Source organism: Panthera onca, chromosome A2, assembly GCF_046562875.1.
Source record: "Panthera onca isolate mPanOnc1 chromosome A2, mPanOnc1 haplotype 2, whole genome shotgun sequence".
Taxonomy (NCBI): Eukaryota; Metazoa; Chordata; class Mammalia; order Carnivora; family Felidae; genus Panthera; species Panthera onca.
The window spans coordinates 15,427,983-15,444,267 of NC_138340.1; the positions used below are offsets into that span (position 1 = coordinate 15,427,983).

The following is a 16,285-nucleotide window of genomic DNA, read 5'->3' on the forward strand; positions in this document are numbered from 1 at the left end:
AGCTTGGCTCGAAATGAAGATTTAATCCTGTCGACAGCTGTAAGAAGTTGCGAACTCTGATAAATTGCAAACTCTCCTAGTTCAAAAAGAGTTTACTAATGGCATGATCTTAACTGTGTGAAACGTATACAGGAGCCCCCACACCCGCACTACGTTTTTTCCAGCCGTCACGGCATTGGCACTACGTTTTATGTTCTGCTAACAGAGAAAAATGGTGTCAGAGGCACCTCTGGTTGTAAGATATGTCCCACCTGCAGAGTTTGTGGGGGAAAATGAGCTTCTTTGAATTAGTGCAAGAGAGGGTATAAGTGGATTGGAAAGATATGGAATAAAATATTAATAGTGACCCTCCCTGGGTGTTTATATTGATTGTGGGAAACTGATATTTTTCTTCATCCGTCTCCATATTTTCCATAATGACTGTTATCGTTTTGGTAGTCAGAAAACAGAACAGCCTGAGAGCAGGGTTATGTCAGCATTTATTTACATATCTTCTGTAGGCCTTGGAAGGGATGGTCTTATCTTCCTGCAAGTTTTTAATTTATAGGCAGGCTTCCAGCTTGAAGGTAATTTAATGGAATATTCCCTGGGACCGCTGTCCCCATTTTTTTCCCCTCTTATTAGACCAGTTAAAAGCTTTCAGTCTTGCTCCCAAGACTCTGCCTTCCCGGAACAAAACCGCCTTTTCAGGCAAGGGTATCCCAGGGCCGCAGATTGGGCCGAGTACGCTGCGATGTCTCCCTGCTTGCTCCCCCTCCCGTGGGGCACAAGGCAGCCTCTCTTTTGGCCCCTCGACCCAGGGGCCGTGAGGTCACCTGAGTGGCTCTGGGAATCGGAAGCAGCCTCGTCCAGACAGGTGACTGTCATTGGGGGAGTTTGTCCTCCGTCGTCTGCATTCTTAGGGGCGTGATGGTGACATTTCAGAACCCGTAGTTACCAACCCATGAAATTTCATGGGATTAGAACTGCTCCGCTGTCCGAAAAGTGCATTGCTTGGGCCTGAAGCCGGGGGGAAAAAGACAGCTAGGTGTGGCCTGAGTTAACGTGAGGATACCTGGATAAGAAGAGACTAGCCAAATTGGTGGCCGCCACACCAGCTGATTTCCTTCCCCACGTCCTTTCCCACGTGGCCGTCTCTGGTGATTGTACCCGGAAGGCGCTTCCTTCTTTCCAGCCACTTGGAGGCTGTTTGACAGCACTTGGGGTGTCCTTCTTTCACTTGGCTCTGAGATGCACACGTGACGTATGCGTGGGCTGCTTGGGGCCTCTTTTCCTTCGACCCCAGGTATGCACACCTTGTTGGCAAGTCACTTACCATCAGCAGGATGTCTTGCTCAGAAATGATCATTTCCCTTCTGGGTTAGCAACACCTTCGCTGGAATTGAGATTCCTGGACAGCAACACTGTTTTACCACAACAAATGGATCTTGCTAGAAATACAGATCACTTTTCAGAAGAGAGGTTATAAAGTACAGCTATCAGAGGGAGGTGAACAAGGTAAATATTATGCCAAATGAGCTTTTTATGGATTGATATTTTAAATGTTGATTTATTTGAGAGAAAGAGTGTGAGCGGGGGACGGGGAGAGGGACGCCCACGTGGCTTGATCCCACAAAAGGTGAGACCATGACTTAAGCTAAAATCAAGAGTCAGACGTAACCAATTGAGCCCCCAAGGCGCCCCCAAATGAACTTTCAATGTAGAAATCCTCGTGTGCGACCTCATGCCAGAGTCAAAGCAGGAGAGGGGGGCTAGGCTGTGGGACCGTTTATTCCTCTAGAATATTCTAGAGGGGACATCTAGATTTTTTATGAACACCCTACTGCCTTCAGAATCTATTTTCCTTTATTACAACTCATATATGCTGTGTCTTTGGAGGGACTACTTTGAAATGATTTCAGAAAAAGAATAAGGAAATCTTGGCAACAAGATTAAGTTTTAGAAAAAAATAAATACAAATTATAATTCAAACATAATTGCTATTCAGGTCCCACTGATTTAGAAGTAGGCTGTGTTAAGACTTTTAAAAAGTGTCTGTTTTAATTAAATCTTATTATTAAATCTTCCTCTTTCTTTCTCCCTCAAATCTGTGTCCAGCTCTCAGGGCTCTGGTTTCTGAACTCCCTCTTAGTAGCTAATAAATGCACTTTATTTCTCATTCTGCCTAAACTTTTTTTTTTACAAAGGTTTTATAAAGTGTATCATGTTTTTATTAAAAAAACATTTTTTTTATTATTACGTGTATTTGTTTTGAGAGAGAGAGAGAGAGAGAGAGAGAGACAGAGCATGAGCAGGGGAGGAGCAGAGAGAGAGGGAGACACAGAATCCGAAGCAGGCTCCAGGCTCCGAGCTGGCAGCGCAGATTCTGACGCGGGGCTCGAACTCAGGAACTGAAATCATGACCTGAGCCGAAGTTAGACGCTCAACTGACTGAGCCACCCAGGCGCCCCTAGTGTATCATGTTTTTAAAACAGTTTCTTCTGGGGGCGCCTGGGTGGCGCAGTCCGTTAAGCGTCCGACTTCAGCCAGGTCACGATCTCGCGGTCCGTGAGTTCGAGCCCCGCGTCAGGCTCTGGGCCGATGGCTCGGAGCCTGGAGCCTGTTTCCGATTCTGTGTCTCCCTCTCTCTCTGCCCCTCCCCCGTTCATGCTCTGTCTCTCTCTGTCCCAAAAAAAAAAAAAAAACCAAAAAAAAAACAGTTTCTTCTGGAATTCTTATTTCTGGTCCCATCGCACCTTGTGCTTAATGCTTTGGCTCATGTACTGTCCTCTCTTGGGAAGTGTGGGTTTATTCCCAGCATTATTTCTGCTGCTTTGCAGAAGGAGTCCGATCAGACATGTCATATTTAATTCTCTTATCATCCCCAGCCCTTTCAGTTTAAGCTTTGCCTTTCTTATTTCTGATGGTGCTTCGTATCCTCGAAGCTTTTTTGATTGGATGTGCAGGTCAGCCCATCTCTTGTTGGTTCACATTAAGTCCGGATCCTATTCAGATTCACTAATGCACAGTCGTGTTTCAGCTTCTCAAAGCATCTTCATTCCGATGGTGTACCTATGGGGGGACGGTGGCTGTACATTCAGACCATCCTGGTGGAAATGATCATAAGTGCCCTTTGCAAACAACAGTGCTTATATGTATACTATGTAATAACCACAGGGAAATGTTACCATTTGACTTCAGGTGAGTATTAGTACAGTCATTGTTGATAAAAACTGAATGAGAAGCTCCTTCATGTGGTTAATTTCTAGGTTTTGCAGCTGGAAGAAGCTGCCTTTTGTTTAATGAAATAAAGATACCTGAGGTGTGCCTGGGTAGCTCAGTTGGTTAAGCGGCCGACTTCAGCTCAGGTCACGATCTCACGGTTTGTGGGTTCAAGCCCCGCGTCGGGCTCTGTGCTGACAGCTCGGAGCCTGGAGCCTGCTTCTGATTCTGGCTCTGCCCCTGCCCCGTGCGTGCTCTTTCTCTCAAAAATAAAAATAAACATTAAAAAAATAAAAATAAAATAAAGATACCTGAAAAGAGTATAGGGGTCCCAGAACGATATCTGGATAATTCATTATTTTGGGTGTGCCATTGACTTAGTTGAATGAGCCATATTTTTTTGCATTTATTAATGGGAGTTGAATAAATTAATGGTTGCCAAACTGTGCCAAAGCCTTGGTATTGATGGAGAGGGCTCGGAGGAGAGAGCAGGGCATCTCCTGGAATGGTTCAGCCTTCGGCTCTTACATATATATCAGGTTTCCTCTGATTTCATTGGAAAGATGATATTGGGGCACCTGGGTGGCTCAGTCAGTTAAGCGTCTGACTTTTGGTTTGAGCTCAGGTCATGATCTCACAGTTTGTGGGTTCGAGCCCTGTGTCAGGCTCCACACTGGCAGTGCAGAACCTGCATGGGCTTCTCTCCCTGCCCCTCCCTCACTCACTCCATCTCTCTCTCAAAATAAATAAACTTAAAAAAAAAAAAAGTGATTTCACAGCACTTTTAAGAAGAGTCTCAAAACCTGCTAGTTCCCTAGGTTTGGGATTCTGTGAACCTGTGAGATTTCTACAAATTGGGGTTGGCCAAGGTGGGGAAGGGAGGCACTGCCAGCTGTTTGCCAGATGTAAGGACCAGACACGAGATAAGATGAAGTCCAGCTACTGCCACCGTAATTGCCCCCAAAAGAAGGAAGGGTACATGAACTCAACAAAAGACCCCAGAGAAACAAAAATAGCCCTTCGGATTGAACAGCAGCATACTATAAAACACTCCCCACATTGTCCCTGGTCTGGTGGAGATGGGGGCGGGGGGCAGGATGAAGGAGAGGTCCTTGGGGGTCGTTGGGCTGCGTTCTCTAAATCCCCGTTCATCAAAAATCAGTGACGTGTAACGCGCTTGTTTTCCAACGGGAACCAAACGGGGTCTGCTGGGTTGTTCTCAAGATGTTGATTTCATTTGGTTTATTTTTAAAATTTCTTCTGGTTTTTAAAAATATTCATAGATTTGGTAAGGTGTTAAGCAGGCGCCCTCCCCCCCCCCCCATAATTAGCATATGAAAACATTCATATTTCATTCTATTCAAACCTTTTGTCCTCACTGAGATTCGAATATTTCAAGCAAAGCACCTCTTCCAAAAGTATCTCAGCCTTGACAATTCAATCTAGAAGAAAAACACGATGAAAGGACTTACATCCTAGTGACTCAGTAAATGCAAAGGAAGGCTGAGTGTCACGTGCAGTCACCACTGGAACCTGTCCACTCAGAATTTTCCATGGCAGGAAGGAATAGAATGGGATACGGAGACGATCTTCAAATCATGTAACGTAGGTTTTACCACATGGAAAGACACCAGCTCCCATGAGACCACAGGTGGCTTTGCTTGGAAGTTAAATGGAATTTATTGATTATTGGAGAGGAAAAGCCGTGGGTCGTTTTCAGAGTTTATCATGCACTGGTTACGTGCTTGCAGGCATTTAAGAACCCCCTAAATTGTTGCATAAATTAGAAAGCTTTCTAGAACATGCAGTTTCACCAGAAGATTACTAATTTATTAATATATTGTTTTATAATATGTGATTACTGTATTCAAGATTTTATACTTTTGTTACAGTGATGTGTCAAGACAGTACAGTATCAGCTAGTAGAGATACCTATGGAGATATTGAAACTTTTTAAATGCACTGGTATTAGTTAGGAAACACAGTTGCAAACAACCTGAAGTTACTCTGGTTAATTTCAGCCACAAAGGAATTGATCAGAAGAGGATCAGATTACTCACCTTTGGGTGGGAAGGCTGGAGACCCCGGCTTTGGCAGGAATCAGGGAGAAAAAGGGCAGGGCTAAGATTGTGCCCAGGAAAGGTCTGACCCCTATCAGTCCCAGAATCTCCGGCCTCTCACTTCTAGTGCCCCTGTGCCTCTGGGTCCCCCCACAGTGTTCCAAGACTGTGATAGGTTACAATCAATGTTTAGCTTGCACAGAGGGGGAGAGTGGGACTGGAAAAGCTTCCACAGTTGGTGGCACTCACAATCTCGGATTGTCCCCAAGAAAGAAGAGCCTGTGGGTGCTGGGCAGCTAATGCAATAGAAATTCACTGTGCCACTGGGGAGAACAGTTGAGGAAGAGGCTTTGTAGTTAAATGAGGGCCGAGTAATGTACTAAGGACCAGAATTTTTGTCCTGGCTGCAGTTAGCTAAGTGAGGATGGGCAGATTGCTAAGCCTCTGGAGGCCTCTGTGTCCTCATTTGTACAGAGAGGGAATTTTAGTGACATCCTCGGCCCTATGACCCTATAACCAGAGACTTCTTTCCAGCAGTAAAATTTAAAAAATAAATGAGATAATAAAAGCAGGCAGAGTCGTAATAGGCATCTCTTCAAAGTTAGAGGATGGTAAGTGGACACTATGTGAAACCCGGACACGGGAGAGCTGAATTTAAGTGCGTTGATGGCCAGGTGGTCATTCCACAGCAGGTGTAGGAAGGGACGGACTTGCGGGGTGACCCAGGGAAGATCCTGGGGACTTGTATCCTCATCTGCGAGGTAGAGATACTACCACCGGACCTGCGCTGTTGTGAAGAGGGAATTCGGCATCGATCGTACAAATGCCCGGCCCGTGGGAGGCTACTTGGAGGTTACTCCCCCCTGCCTGGTGGCCGGGGGCCTGGCCCTGCAGTGCTGCTCGCCCGCCTCTCCCTCCAGTGGAGGGAGTGACGTGGGAATTTAACGAGCACCTGTCCAGCACAAGGCACAGTCCTGGGCTCTGGGCCCGGCCATGCGGGGGTTGTAAAGAAAGCCCAGGGAGTCTGAAGTTGAGTCACGGGGCTTACAGGCCGACGTTCCCCTGTGCCCTGCCCTCCGGGAGCCTCCTGGGGGTTACAGCTGCCACTTCTGCAGTGCCAGACTTAGTAACTTGTTGCTTTGCTGTCGCGTTTTCATTGCAACGTGAAACGCAGATCACCATATAAAACAAGTGTATAGCTTCTCTATTTATTTTAAAGCAGCCTCCTTTGGAGGTCAAGATGCTGAATTTTGCCAGCACCCCAAAGACCTCCATACGCCCCTTCCCAATAATAAATGTCCTTCTCTGCCTCTCAAGTAGCCACTGCCCTGACTTTTAGGATAGGCACTTCCTCGCCGTTTTCCCTAGTTGCGTCATCCACGTGTGCCTCCCTGTACTCTGTGGTTTATTCTTACCCTCCCTTTAAAAAAAATGTGTTTAAATAAAAAACATTGTTTTCAGTTTATTTATTTATTTTGAGAGAGACAGAGACAGCACGAAGGGGAGATGGGCGAAGAGAGAGGGAGAAAGAGAATCCCAAGTAGGCTCTGAGCTGTCAGCACAGAGCCTGATGTGGGGCTCCATCCCATGAGCCATGAGATCATGACTTGAGCCGAAACCAAGAGTCAGATGCTTAATGATTGAGCCACCCAGATGCCCCTCTCCCTTTTCTTTTTTTTTTTTTTGATGCCTTTTTTTTTTTTAAACTTTTAAGCATGTATTCATTTTTGAAAGACAGTGGGGGAGGGGCAGAGCGGGAGGGAGACCCAGATTCCCAAGCAGGCTCCAGGCTCCGAGCTGTCAACACAGAGCCCCATGCGGGCCTTGAACTCACAGACCATGAGCCAAAGTCAGACCTGACGTGAACCAAAGTCAGAAGCTTAACTGACTGAGCCACTCAGATGCCCCTGATGATGCCTTTTAAGTGTTTGCCTCTTTATCCCTTTCTCTTTCTTATAATTTACCAGTTGAATAGCCAGGCTGTGTGGCCCATAGAGTTTCCTGGGTTTTGCTGATTGGACACTCATGGGGCAGTGTGACATGTTCCTGTGTCCTCTGGAGCCCCTGGCTCCTTTTATTACACCAAACACAATGTCTTCCATAGAGGAAGGAGCTCGGTGACCATTTTGTAATTGAAGTTGATGGGTACATGGAATCTTTGGTACATGATTCATTCATAATTGAGATACCACATTCCATTTCCTAATTTCCAAAGCCGCTTAGTTACTTTGAAAAAACTGACTTCTAGGAAAGCCTCATTTTTTTTTTTTCTTTAAAAAATTTATTTTAAGTTTATTTATTTATCTTTGAGGGAGAGAAAGAATGAGCATGAACAGGGGAGGGGCAAGAGAGACGGGGGGAGAGAGAGAGAATCCCAAGCAGGCTCAGCACGGAGCCCGAGGCAGGGCTCGAGCTCACGAGCCAGGAGATCATGACCTGAGCTGAAATCAAGAGTCGGACGCTTAACCGACTTGGCCACCCAGGTGCCCCAGAGAACCTTGCTTTTAGATGGAGTATACATTGCAGTTGTAACCCACTTACTCGTTTTTCTCTCTCATGCATCTTTAGGACTGTAGATCCAAGACCAAATCCTGGAATTCACCTTACTCTCTGGGTTATTCTAAAACTAGTCGTTCTGTGTCTCAAGTCTGTGCTGGCAGTAACAGAAACTCTTACGGGTTTCTAATACTTGTTTTTGAGCTTTCTCAAACCATGTGCACATACGAAGCTGTGCAAATTCGTGTTCCGTTTATGTCAGTCAGGAAAGGGAGAGGTGGGGAAACCGTTGTTTATCTGAAAGAGCCAGGAAACAGGCCCTTTCCATCGATCGGGTCAGTATTCCAGCCAGCGGAGCGTTCATCTGTGCCCGTGATGTGCATGGTTAATCAGTTCCCGAAGCATCCTTATCCAACTAGATACATGCACACTACACGCGGCCTATAATTGAACTCTGCTTTGATGCGTCAAGATCTTGTACTTCCTCAAGCCATCACCATCAGTGATTTTTAGACACCCCAGAAGTCACATTTAAAGATGAATCTGGAATCAGGGGCACCTGGGTGGCTCAGTCGGTTAAGCATCCAACTTCGGCTCGGGTCATGACCTACCTCATGGTTCGTGAGTTCGAGCACCGCGTCGGGCTCTGTGCTGACAGCTCAGGGCCTGGAGCCTGCTTCGGATTCTGTGTCTCCCTCTCTCTCTCTCCCCCTCCCCCACTCACACTCTGTCCCTCTCTCACTCTGTCTCTCAAAAATAAACATTAAAAAATTTTTTTTAAAGATAAGATCTTGTATCAATTTTTTTTTTTTTTTTTTTTTGTGGTCTTTGGTAACTTTCTCTTTGATTAGAACGCTTGCTGTGTTACAGTCATGGGATTGAGCCCTCTTGAGATCCCTAAGAGAGGAAAAGGAAGGGACACCAATGAAGTTGAAAGGCCGCCAAAGGGCCCCTTGAAGAGCCAGGCTCATGGTGCCAAGCCCTGGGAGGATAAGGCCACGTGTGCACTATCGGCCGCGTGGCCACTGGGACGGGTCTCCTGAAAGCAGAGAGCCTTGGCTATTCCAGATTGTTAGAGACGGGCTTCCTCTTTACTCTCGGGAGGAGGGGGAACAGAGGAAAGGGGGCTGCTCTCTATATTACCTTGACAGGAGGCCCATATCTCAGTTATGCATATTTTTCATGGATTCAAAGGGTCCACTACCCACCGGGAGCTGTGGGTGCTGTGTACCCAGTGGTGAACCCAAACGAGCCCGGTCCTTGCCCTCTGGGAGCTTACGATCCAGAGGACGGGCCCGACCGTCCAGGAATAAGCAAGCAGACCAAAGAAGAGATGGGCAATGAGGGAGGTGGAATAAGGAGAAATGAAGGGGTGCTTTAGACAGGGCGGCTGGGCCAGGCCGGGGCATTGCCCATGCCCAGGCCGTAGGGCAGGCTGGGTGGTTTTTGAGAAACTGAAAGCATGTCCCTTTTTTTTTTTTTTTTTTTTTTAAAGTTCATTTATTTTGAGCGAGAGAGAGAGAGTGGGGAAGGGGCAGAGACAGAGAGGGAGAGAGAGAGAATCACAAGCAGGCTCCACGCTGTCCGTGCCGAGCCTGATGCAGGGGTCAGACTCACGAAACTGTGAGACCACGAACCTGAGCCCAAACCGAGAGTCGGATGCTCACGCGACTGAGCCACCCAGGTGCCCCTGAAAGCACGTCCCTTTAGTTGAAGCATAATGAACAGTCGCAGCCGGAGTTCTGCCACCTTCTCAAATGTTCGCTCTTTATGCGTAAGTTGATGCGGAACCATTAAGTATTTTAGATTTCGCCTGGAAACCTCCCCCCGGCTGTGATCACAAGAGGTTGGAATGTATGTATGCCATTTGAACATGGTTGATTTGCTCCTGATTCTACTTAAAACGAGCAGCTCTAGGTGCCCTTGATCGTGTCCCGGGATATTGGGCACGCGTTCCTAGCACAAGAGCGTGTCATCAGCAACCTGTAGTGTCCCAAGCACAGATCACCGGGAACTCTCAAGTTCTAAAACTTACCTTATTACACTTTTTCTGTATCTTCTTTATCAGCTATTTGGTTTTCACGGATCTCCTTTCCACATTACCAGGTGGGCGTTAAAATACCCACAGTTTCTGCTTGATTACATTTCATTATTAAAAAGGTATTTTTTTCATCTTTCACGAGGAACAGTCCAGAAACGGGAGAAGCCTAGGAACGACCTCCAAACACCAGCAGGGTGGTTGGGTCTCGACGTTGAGGATCGTGCTGAGTGTCCCATCATCACTAGGTTCATTGGTGGCAGAAAGGAAGGGGGCCTGCCTCTATTAAGCCTTTGTGCGCTTGTCGTGTCCGAAGGACAACTTGAACTCACCGAGGCTTTCCGGTGCTCTCCCCCTTCCGTGTGGCACGCACATGTCTGACTTCAGTTTTCATGTCAGTGTAGCCCTCTGTTCCTCTTCCCCCTTCTTGTCACTTGAGACTGATGGCCCTGCCGCAGGAAGGCTCACCGTGTCACTGAGCAGCCAGTAAGCCCTGTTCCAGAACAGCACTCGCTGTTCCTTGCACCCTGCTGTGGGCACACACCCTGTCGCCCCACACAGGGTAGGATTTGCTCGTCCCCAGCTTTCGTTCCTTCACCTGCTCCATTTTCCATTACCTGTCTGCTTTCAGATTCCCCTTCACTCTCCCTGTCTGTCCTTTTTGGAGCCTTGCTTTCCTCACTCACTCCTGTGACTTTCCTTCTCCTTCTCAGGGGGTTCATCCACCCACCTCTTCTCGTATCTCTCCCTGTTTCTCACTCCGCTCCTTCTCTTCCCTTCCTTCCCACAATTTTTCTGCTTCCTTGCCTCATCTCCAGGACCCATGTCTCACCTTCCATGATGCTAATTGCATCTGGCATTGAACTTTGATCAGTTACCCGACTACCAGCAGCAGGCTGTGTGCATGCATTGTTTAGACTTCACGGTAGAGACTCTGGCACGTTCTGCTTTGCATATGCTCAGGCCCCCAGCGCCTAGATGGGGTCCCGGTGTAGAGGGGTGGGTGGCTAATACATTGTGGTGGAGTAGAGAAACGAATGAAAGCATGGCTGGCCAGCTCGATGGGGTCCATTATATACAGTTTCTGGCTCAGAAGAAATTTCTGGATCTTGAAGCTTCCAGACTCTATCACATAGATGACACAGGATGGGTAGCCAGATGACGGGTATAGGAAATGCCCTGTGTTGTTTATCGCATGACTGAGTGCGAATCTCTGTGCTGGAGGGGAGAGAATGTTAGTAAGTGTGGGTTGTAGTTCTGGCTCGTCTGCTCCTGCAGCCTCGCGTCAGAAAGTATAAGCTCTCTGAGCGTAAGTTCGTTGATTTGAAAGTGAGCTACCCTACCCCCGAGCATGTGGGAAGAGATGTATAGAGGCACCGTATGAATTACAAAACACTGGACAAGTAAAACATTGTTGTGTTGCCTTTATTAATCGTAATACAATTAAGAATTTAAACTTGGACTCTTTGCGGTGCTTGTGTGTTTCAGTCGATTAGGCGTCTGTTGATTTCAGCTCAGGTCATGTTTTCACAGTTTGTGAGTTCGAGCCCTGTGCCAGGCTCTGCACTGATGGTGTGGGGCCTGCTTGGGATTCTCTCTCTGCCTCTCTCTCTGCCCCTCTCTCTCTCTCTCTCTCTCTCTCTCTGTCTCTCTTCCTCTCAAAAATAAATACACATTTAAAAATAAAATAAAGGGGCTCCTGGGTGGCTCAGTCGGTTAAGCGGCTGACTTCGGCTCAGGTTATGATCTCTTGGTCTGTGAGTTCTAGCTCCACATCGGGCTCTGTGCTGGCAGCTAGGAGCCTGGAGCCTGCTTCGGATTCTGTGTCTCCCTCTCTCTGACCCTCCCCGTTCATGCTCTGTCTCTCCCTATCAAAAATAAATAAACGTTAAGAAAAAAAAAATTAAAAAAATAAATAAATAAAATAGTTAGACTCTTCACAATGTAAGTATGTGATTTGCTTTTAAACCCATCTGTTGAAGGAATGTGTCTCATCATCAAACGCTGAGGGACGGCATGTAGTTGAAGCCATAGAGAGTAACTCATAGAAAAGCCTCCCTTTTATAGGCATTTAGGAGTAAAAGTAGACAAAACAAATAACAGTGCAAATAGATACGCACTTCTTTAAAAAATTTTTTTTAATGTTTGTTTATTTTTGAAAGAGAGACAGAGTGTGAGCTGGGGGGGGGAGGGGGGCAGCAGAGAGAGAGGGGGATACAGAATCCGAAGCAGGCGCCAGGCTTCGAGCTGGCAGCACAGAGCCTGACGTGGGGCTCGAACCCACGAACCATGAGATCATGACCTGAGCCAAAGTTGGATGATTAACTGACTGAGCCACCCAGGTGCCCCTATTTATTTATTCTTAATGTTTAGTTTTGAGAGAGAGAGAGAGAGAGACAGAGAGACAGAGTGCCAGCAGGGGAGAGGCAGAGAGAGGGAGATACAGAATCCGAAGCAGGCTCCAGGCTCTGAGCTGTCAGCACAGAACCCACTGCGGGGCTCGAACCCATGAACCATGAGATCATGACCTGAGCCAAAGTTGGACGTTCAACCGACTGAGCCACCCAGACGCCCCTAGATACACACTTCTAATAGCAAATATTTACACAAATCAGTGTGATGGTTTCCTTTATGCTGGTACTTTTAATGCAGAGATGTAATATATAGTGTTCTATTTCTGATACAGGGGAGTTGTAGAATGCCCATCCCCCTGAGCTGCTTATCTTAGAGTTTCAAAATTCACAAACTTGAACTCGTTTTGCGTACTTCCCAGACCGTGGGAGAGAAAAACGCACTCACTACATTCATCAAAGATGTTAATTAAGGTCTTTCTTCCTTAATTTGCTTCCTTCCTTGAAACCTTGGTCCCCTCCGAATAGAGAAAGCGGTCAAACCCATCTCACTGAATTGAGTTGTGCTGAGTGCGTCTGTTTCCGACCCTTGCCGAGCTCCTCGAGCTCCTCGGATTGGCAGGTGGGCAAGAAGGGCCCTGCATCCGGGGCCTCTGTTGGTGTCGCGCTTTTCCTGCCTCAGCCAGGACCCCCCCCCCCCCCCCCCCCCCATCGTGTGCTGTCTCTGAAGTAATCCTTCCTTCCTCCTGTCGCCCCTACAGGCCATGCAGGACGCGCTGGCAGACCTTCCAGAATGGTATGGAATAAAAGGCATGCAGGCCCACTGGATCGGGGACTGTGTGGGCTGCCATCTGGACTTCACATTGAAGGTGATCAGGCGATAGTGTCCCCATCCATTAAAGCTCCCAGATGCCCTTCTGCGGTCTCAGAAGCCGCTGAGCCCATCAGCGGCTCGGGACAGCGCCACGGCCCTGTCGCGTGGAGAAACACTGCCGGGCGCACGCGGAATCCCAGGCTTCGTGGTGGCCGCATTTTTAAAGCACAAAGAAACAGAAACTGACTCTGATCACATGCTTCTACTTAACCGTGTGCTGAAAATTCTCACGTTAGGATGCGACCAGTAACACGTTTCTTGAGGGATTAAGTTTACATTCTGGTTTTGGTGCAAAGTCTTTGAGATCTGTGCTCTCACGCTTTCAGCAATACTGGCCACTCCCCAGGTGCCCCGTGGCCTCATGCTGCTAGTGGCCACCCTCCTGGACAGCGCAGATATACAGAGCTTTCTGCGGGTCCACGAGCTCCCGGAAATGACGTGTGCCATGTCGTGTGGGCATTTTCCCGAGCAGCGGGCCCAGGGCTCCAAGGGGTTCATGTCCCAAAGCAGGTTAAAAGCCGATAGAGCCAAGGTTACCGCCATCTCGGAACTGGGCACCCTCGAAGCTGGTAAGGACTGGGGCTTACACAGGGTTCCAGAGAGCTGGCCTGTGCGGAAATGCTGCTCAAAAGTCACTACTCAGGGCCCACCTACTCTGGAAGGTGCCCCTCAAACCTCTTCCTCGTGGTCCCTACAGACTAGATAGTTGTCATGTTGTCATGTCTCAACTGGTGGGTTCTGTGTTTGTTTTTTAATTCTTCCAATGTCTCTTTCCTGCTCAAGGCTTTTGTGCTCTTTCCTTTAGCTCCAAACTCATCCCTCACCTTAGGCCAGATCTGGAGGAGGGGACAGCAGCCAAGAGGCAAAATTGACCTGCCTTTCTAGAGTCTTCCTACTGGCAGCCATAGTGGTGTCCCCGGGGGTGGAGCTCACGCTGCCCTGTGACATCTCCCCCACGGAAGTGGTCCCCCTCACCCCAGTGGCAGACATGAGAAGCCCCCCGTAAGAGAGCCGGGACTTTGTAAAACAAATCCTGAAACGACCAAATCCTCTTAGCACTCTTCAGAGAAGGTGGTCAGATTTCTGAATTTCAGTCCAGCTGCGACTTTTGTTCCAGCTCTCAGGGCCATCTCATTTGAGGGTCCCGTGCATTCGACTGGGTCCGGTCCCCGTGTCGAAGGCCTTTGCTCCTCAGCCAGGGTGAAGGCCGTGGGCCTCTGAGCCGTTCGGCCGCCTTACATGGGACATCTTCCGTATTCTCTCCCTTTCCCAGCATTTTTTTATGAAAATGTTTCTGTCTCCATTCCTGGACCCACCTAAAAATGAGATGTCTCAGGGGAGGGGACAGGCCTGGCTCCATAGGTGACACCTGACTGGCACTCAGGCCATAGTGTCGACTTGCATGTCATTGGTGTGCAGTGAGCGCATTTGAAGGATCGTGTAAAGGGGGGAGCATCTGTCCCCTCTAGGTCATATAATTTGCATTCAGTTGATGCCTAATGTATGCCTCTTCCTTAAAAGGCATTTAAGCAGCCCTGGGAACACTCAGTCATGAGCTCAGCTGTCCTTTCTTTCCTTCTTCAAAATGGTATTAGCCTCAGTGACTGTTTTTTTGAGTAGAAAAGTAGATGCCTCGGGGCGCCTGGGTGGCTCAGTCGGTTAAGCAGGTGACTTCGCCTCACGTCATGATCTCACAGTTCGTGGGTTCGAGCCCCGCGTCGGGCTCTGTGCTGACAGCTCAGCGCCTGAAGCCGCTTCAGATTCTGTGTGTGTGTCACTCTCTCTGCCCCTCCCCTACTTGTGCTTTCCCTCTCTCTCAAAAATAAGCAAACATTAAATAAATAAATAAATAAATAAATAAATAAACCCCAACTAATCAGATCATAAAATGGGCATAGGACTTAAATAGATTAGGAAAAAAAAAGATGCCTTTAATTTTTTTCCTTTACCTTAAGTCCTGGAGGAAAGTATAGCCCCTTTGTCAGGACAGAAACAACATAGTTTTTTTTGGTTTTTTTTTTTTTTTAATTTATTTTTGGGACAGAGAGAGACAGAGCATGAATGGGGGAGGGGCAGAGAGAGAGGGAGACACAGAATCGGAAACAGGCTCCAGGCTCCGAGCCATCGGCCCAGAGCCTGACGCGGGGCTCGAACTCACGGACCGCGAGATCGTGACCTGGCTGAAGTCGGACGCTTAACCGACTGCGCCACCCAGGCGCCCCAACAACATAGTTTTGATAGTTATTTTTGATTCGTGAGCAAAGGAGCCAGGGAACGGGGAGGGCCTCTTTCCTAGCATGCTTTGACCACCTGCACTTGGGGGCCGCCGAGCATGCCTGGCAGGGGGCACCCGGGAGGGCTTCTCCAAGAGGAACTCGATCCTCTCCTCTCCTGCCTGTCTCTGCCCCTGCCAGGGGCCGTCACAGGGCCCTACGTGCCTGGGACTGCAGCCAAAAATTGGCCCCAGTGCTCGGGAGGGACAGGAGGGGAGGGAGAAGGGGATGTGGCCGGGGAGCACGGCAGCCCGGAAGGAGCACTGAGGAATGGAATGACTCTGTTTTCACTTGCCAGGTGGACGGGCACGTCACGGGAGAAAAGTTGACGGCCTACACGGCGACCCCCGAGGCCATTTACGGCACCTCCCACGTCGCCATCTCTCCCAGCCACAGACTCCTGCACGGGCACAGCTCTCTGAAGGAAACCTTTCGGAAGGCACTCGTCCCTGGCCAAGGTGAGCTGGCAAGTTCAGGCCACCGCCGGGATTACACCTTAGGGACAGCGCTTCCCAGGTTCACGGTCCTTTCACATACGTCGTCCTGTGTGATTTGTCCTTCACCTGGGCCTGACTTGGTACTATTTTATTTTATTTTAATGTAAAAAATTTTTAATTTTTTTAGGTTTATTTATTTTGAGAGAGAGAAGGGTAGGGGCAGAGAGACGGAGGAGAGAGAATCCCCCGTGGCAGGCTCCACACCATTAGCAGAGAACCCAATGTGGGGCTGAACCCGCGAACCACAAGACCATGACTTGAGCTGAAATCAAGTTTGGATGCTTCATTGAGCCACCCAGGTGTCCCTAAAATTTTTTTTTTTTAATGTTTATTTATTTTTGAGAGAGAGAGGGTACACGTGAGCAAGGGAGGGGCGGGAAGGGCGAGGGGAAGGAGATTGGGAGGGTCTCAAACAGGCTTCATACTCCACGCGTAGCCCGATGCAGGGCTCGATCCCACCACCCTGGGATCATGACCTGAGCTGAAACTAAGAGT

At 48.3% G+C, this 16,285-nt stretch overlaps 1 protein-coding gene across 17 annotated transcripts in view; it reads left to right on the forward strand.

Annotated features, from left to right (window-relative positions):
- The window catches only part of LARS2 (leucyl-tRNA synthetase 2, mitochondrial), a 186,776-nt gene that overhangs the window by 102,796 nt on the left and 67,695 nt on the right, over positions 1 to 16,285 (forward strand). For all 17 annotated transcript variants that reach the window (XR_013554259.2, XR_014136739.1, XR_014136740.1 and 14 more), the window contains 2 exons: positions 12,908 to 13,015; positions 15,592 to 15,751. Coding sequence is in view for 13 of the 17 variants with exons in the window: in XM_081792774.1 (XP_081648900.1) it covers positions 12,908 to 13,015; positions 15,592 to 15,751 (268 nt within the window). In the remaining 4 variants the exon portion in view is untranslated. The remainder of the gene's footprint in view (positions 1 to 12,907; positions 13,016 to 15,591; positions 15,752 to 16,285) is intronic.